Source organism: Caenorhabditis briggsae (assembly GCF_000004555.2).
Source record: "Caenorhabditis briggsae complete genome, chrI, whole genome shotgun sequence".
Classification (NCBI taxonomy): domain Eukaryota; kingdom Metazoa; phylum Nematoda; class Chromadorea; order Rhabditida; family Rhabditidae; genus Caenorhabditis; species Caenorhabditis briggsae.
In genome coordinates, this window is record NC_013489.2 from 10,821,772 (window position 1) to 10,826,969 (window position 5,198).

General features: G+C 35.8%; 1 protein-coding gene across 1 annotated transcript in view; it reads left to right on the top strand.

Moving 5' to 3' along the window:
- Nucleotides 1-5,198, top strand: part of CBG12889 — a gene marked incomplete at both ends in the record, with an annotated part of 8,347 nt that overhangs the window by 1,267 nt on the left and 1,882 nt on the right. Inside the window, 4 exons of the mRNA XM_002640294.2 lie at nucleotides 1,191-1,381; nucleotides 2,721-2,855; nucleotides 3,095-3,407; nucleotides 3,660-3,823. Coding sequence (XP_002640340.2) covers nucleotides 1,191-1,381; nucleotides 2,721-2,855; nucleotides 3,095-3,407; nucleotides 3,660-3,823 — 803 coding nt within the window. The remainder of the gene's footprint in view (nucleotides 1-1,190; nucleotides 1,382-2,720; nucleotides 2,856-3,094; nucleotides 3,408-3,659; nucleotides 3,824-5,198) is intronic.

A 5,198-nucleotide genomic window follows, 5' to 3' on the forward strand; every position in this document is an offset into this window, starting at 1 on the left:
CGGCCCGGCGGGGCCTGTCATTCCACAAGTTTTGAAAATTTCAAAAAACACCCTTATGTGATTTTTTTCGATCAAAAAATTTTTTTCGAATTTTTTTTTGATATTTTTCGATCAAACAGACAAACAATCCAAAAAGCACAAAAAATAATAGAAAATTGTATTGAAAGCTCAAAATTCGGTTCAAAATGATAAAATTTTTGGTACCGGGCCTTCCGGGCCGGGCCCGGGCCTTGAAATTTTCCTCAGGCCCGGGCCGGGCTTTGGCGGGCCGGCCCGGAATTTTACAAGTATGCTGCTAGCTAAATAATGGAAAAAATACATTTTTGGAAAAGCTCAAAAAATTCCAATTTAAGATCATTTAAAGGTGGGGGGACATGAGATTTTTCGTAGTTTTTTTGTAGCTAGAGTATGCATTCTACCGTGACGGTGTACAACGCTTAATGTCACTCTGCGTACAGCTGTCGTTCTCGCCTTTATGTATGCAATCGGGCGTGCGCTTTCTCTTTGCCCGCGTGGCTCAGTCGGTAGCGGCGCCGCACCCTCAATCATCGCCCTCACAAGTTCAACTCCTCGAGGAGCATCTTTGAACGGAATTTCGAGAACATTATTTTTTTCATGTCCCCCCACCTTTAAAAAAAACCCCCCTCATGTATTACTCTGGTAAAAAATCGGGGTTGTGGAAGAAAAACGGCGGTGGCCGTAGCCGAAGATCACACTACCGTAACCTAAAATTGTCTTTATTTTCTGACATTAATATCTCGTTTTTCACTGCTTTTCGTCGAGTTTTCTGTTACCTTTCCCTAGTGAAAAAATTGACTTAAAATGTACGGAAATTGATTTAAAAACTGGAAAGTATAGATTTTAAGGTTACAGTAGTTGTCGTTGTGGGACCTTTTGGACACGGCCACCGGCGTTTCTCTCCCACAGCGCCGATTTTTTGGGCCAGAATAGTATTTTCTTTTAAAAAGTTTCGAAGTATTTTTTCTGTTTCCTCACCTACTTTTATAACTATCACTATTTGTCATTTGTTGTTTGGCTTCTTTTGAATTTTTGCTGAATAATGGAAAAATGAATTTTCTGGTAAGCTGAAAACATTTAAAACATTTCAAATTACCCTAATTTTATAAATATCACTCATGTATGCGTCGGAGCATCTTAGATCCGTAGTTTCTTCATTAAAATCATTCCAGGCAAGAAATACAAACTAGGACCAGTTCTTGGAGATGGTGGCTACGGTACCGTATTCCAGTCTCAAGATGACGACATCAAAATTGCGGTGAAGACGGAAAAGTTCAGTAAATCGCAACTGAAAATCGAAATTGTCGTTTTGAAAGCGGCGATGCAGGCCAATTGTAAACACTTTTGTGAGCTCATTGATTGTGTGAGTTTTCTCCTTGTTTTTGGAGTCTAAAATATGGGAAATTTGGGTTTCTTGGATGTTAGAAAAAATTTTATAAGTAGAGAATAGTGAAAAGGTTGATAAATCGTTACAGTCATATCAAAAAATAGTGTATGCTTCGGCAAAGAATTCCTTGTGAAACGGAAAATTTTTTTTTTTTTAGCAAAAACATATTTTTTGTACAAAAAAACATCGTCCCACGACAACTACCGTAACCTGAAAAAAAAATTCACTTTTAGGATTTATTTTCTCGATTGTCGTGTGTTTTCAGTCAATTTTTTTCGATATCAAAAATATTTATTTTGCGATTTTTTTTTGAAAAATAACAGGAAAAAAACGAGGAAATAAATCCTGAAAATAAAAATATGTTTAAGTTACTGTAGTTGTCTTTGTGGGACCTCAGGCCCAAATTGTTTTGTACCAGAATTAGAAAAATTAGATGAAAGCACTGAGTTAGCAAAGAATGTCATCTGCTCTGCGAAAGACTTTGTTGGGAAACAGAAAATAATTTTTTGAAGAAAAATATGGAAATATAATAGCAAGTTTTGAAATTTTTCCGATTCTGAAGACTCTCACTTCAATAAATTTCAAAATTTTCGGTATTTGTAACATTTTTTCTAGGATTTCTGGAACTTCCGAAGTCATCACAAGCTTCGAATTATATCGGAAGTTTCAAGCCTGAGATCGCTTTTCAATTCGAGGCACAAATTTTATAAATTTGATGAAACAGAAAAAATTGATTTTAAAAAAGTTTTCTGTTACAAAAAATCTGAAGGTCCAACAACGGCAACTACCGTAACCTAAAAATAGGTTTACTTTCCAGATTTATTTTCTCGATTTTCGTGCGTTTTTAGTCAATTTTTTCGCTATCAAAAACTTGTATTTTTCGACTTGAAAATCAGAGAAAAGCAAAAGAATAAATCTTGAAAATAAGAATATATCTCGGTTACGGTAGATGTTGCCGTGGGATCTTCGACCAGATTTTTTTGTATCAGAGTAGTAGACGAATGCTCACAGTTAACAATCAAATATCATCTACTCTGCACAAAAGTTGATTATGAAACAGACATTTTTTTTAGTCAAAAAATATAATTTTGGAGAAATAAATTTCTAATTTTTCGATTCTACGACCTCCCAGGAAAACGATTTTCGAATTGAATGTAATTTTGAAAATTCCATTATTCAACATTTCTGGAATTTCTGAAATCGTCAGAACCTATAAATTTAAGCGGATATTTCAAGCCTAAACGATGTTAAATTCGACATACAAGTCTTACAAATTTAATGAAACAGAAAAATTAAAATGTTTTCATTTTTCCAGGGAACAAAACTAAAAGATTTCGACTACATGATGATAACACTATTGGGAAAGGATCTTCACAAGTTGAGATGTGAACTTCCCGAACGAAAATTCTCCATCAACACGGCACTTCGTATTGGGATTCAGACATTGAAGGTTGGTCTACAGTAATTCCTTCACACTGTCATGCTTGAGCTTAATTATCTCGGTTCCTGTGAAAGATATCTGACAAATGTCAACTGACGAAATGTCTCTGATATTATGATAATTAATTTATCAGTTGACAACTTTTTCATATCTTTGACAGGAATCGAGATAATTGAGCTCGATGCGGGTGGTCCTCTATTAGAGGATTTACAGTATCTACAGTAACCGTATAAAAATTTCAATTGAAGGCGTGCGAAGAACTCCACCGCATTGGATTTGTTTCCCGTGACGTCAAGCCTGGAAATTTTGCTCCTGGAGTCAAAGCGAATCGTCAAAGTCGGACAATCTTCATGTACGATTTTGGTCTAGCCCGACGATATATTGATAAGAACAATCAAATTATTGGATCAAGAAAAGAAGTTGGATGGCGTGGAACAACGAGATACGGTAGTCTGAATGCTCATAAAAGACAAGATTTGGGACGGAGAGATGATTTGGAGAGTTGGTTTTATGGTTTAGTTGAAATGACAAGAGGAACACTTCCATGGAGAAATATTGTCGGTAAGAGAGGAGGACATCATGGTGGGCGGATATTTTTTTGTAAATTTTTTGATACCCGAGAACCTTTACTAGAAGGGCACCCTCACTTCGAGCCAATTTATATCGGAACCTGTCAGAGATACAAAAAAGTTAAGTGTCATAATATCTTGCATAGAAATTCAGATAATTGAGCTCGAAGTTGACAGCGGGGGCCCTTCTATTGCAGGTTTCACAACATTTCAAAGTTTAAAAACTTTTTTATAAAACTTCCAGAAAGAAATCATGTGCAGAAGGCGAAGGAGAACTCCCGATTGGCTGGTCGCGTTCAGTTTCTTTTTGAAACTCCCAGTCAATATGATAAAATATTCACATTGATTGATAGTTATTCGTTTGAATCGGCACCTGATTATAACCAGATTAACAAGTATTTGGTGGAGGTTCGTTGTTTTTGGAGATTCTGAAATTTTGAAATTCTGAAATTCTGTGATACTGCAATTTTGTGATTTAGAGTTTATGAGATTTGAAAATTCTAAAATTCGGAATAAAGACATTCATCGCGTTGACAAATAAACTGATAGTTTCTCGTGTCTAATTCCAAAATTGCGAAACCGAAACAAATTTTGAATAATCGAATCTACCTTGGAGACGTCGTTCTGAAATTCTGAAATTCAGAGATAGCGTCCTCGGCCTACGGCCGACTCCTCCCTTCGCTCGCTCCGCTCGCTCAGGTCGAGCAGACCGGACAGGACCTTTGGCCCTGTAACATGTGCCCCAAAACAATTCATTAATTTTTCACTCAAAACCTATTAACTCTTTTAATTTTTAAGCAAATCCAGTTTTCAGAGTTTATGAGATTTGAAAATTCTGAGGTTCCGAAATTGGGAAATTCTAAAATTCTACTATTCTGAAATTCTGAAATTCTGAATTTAGCTGTATTAGAAAAATCGTCCCAATAAGCTGATAATTTCTAGAGGTCATTCTCAAAATGGCGAAACCGAAAAAAATAATTTTGTTCTGAAAAAATAGAAATAGAAACATAAAGTTCTAAGCGGTTCTGAAACTCTGAGATTCTAAGATTCCAAAAATTCGAAAATTCAAAAATTCGGAGATTTTTTAAGTGTTTTTGAGATTCTGAAATTCTGAGATTCTAAAATTCTGAAATACTGGAACTCTCAGATTCTGGTATTTTGTAGTTTGGGAATTCTACAATTTCTGAGAATCTGGGATACTGAAATTAGCTGACACAATTAAAAGGCTCCTGGACGTTTCAGAACCCGACGTTTCGGAACCACGACGTTTCAGAACCCGCCATTTCAGAACTTTTCTGCATTTTTGTATAGTGGTTTTTGCGCACCAGATGAGAATTGCTCATTTCAATTTTGTGTTTTTCTGCTTTTTTGTTCATTCTCATCTACCGTACTCCAAATAATGATAGGTTCACACTGGGAATCTCTCAACAAATCGAAAAAGTAGAACTTTTAAAAAACGATGTCATTAATAAAACCATTCAAAATGAGACTTCTATTCGCCGGAAAATTATTGCGTACTTCTAGACATCGTTTCAAAAGCAGAAAAACCCAAAATTGAAATGAGCAATGCTCATCTGGTGCGCAAAAACCACTATACAAAAATGCAGAAAAGTTCTGTAACATCGGGTTCTGAACTGTCGGGTTCTGAAACGTCCAGGAGCCAATTAAAATGGCAATAAATTAACTTAACTAATAGTTTCTCGTCTCTATTTTCCAAATTGTGAAACCGAAAAAAAATTAGTCGCTTAAGTCTACTTTGAAAACGTCGTTCTGAGCATACTTG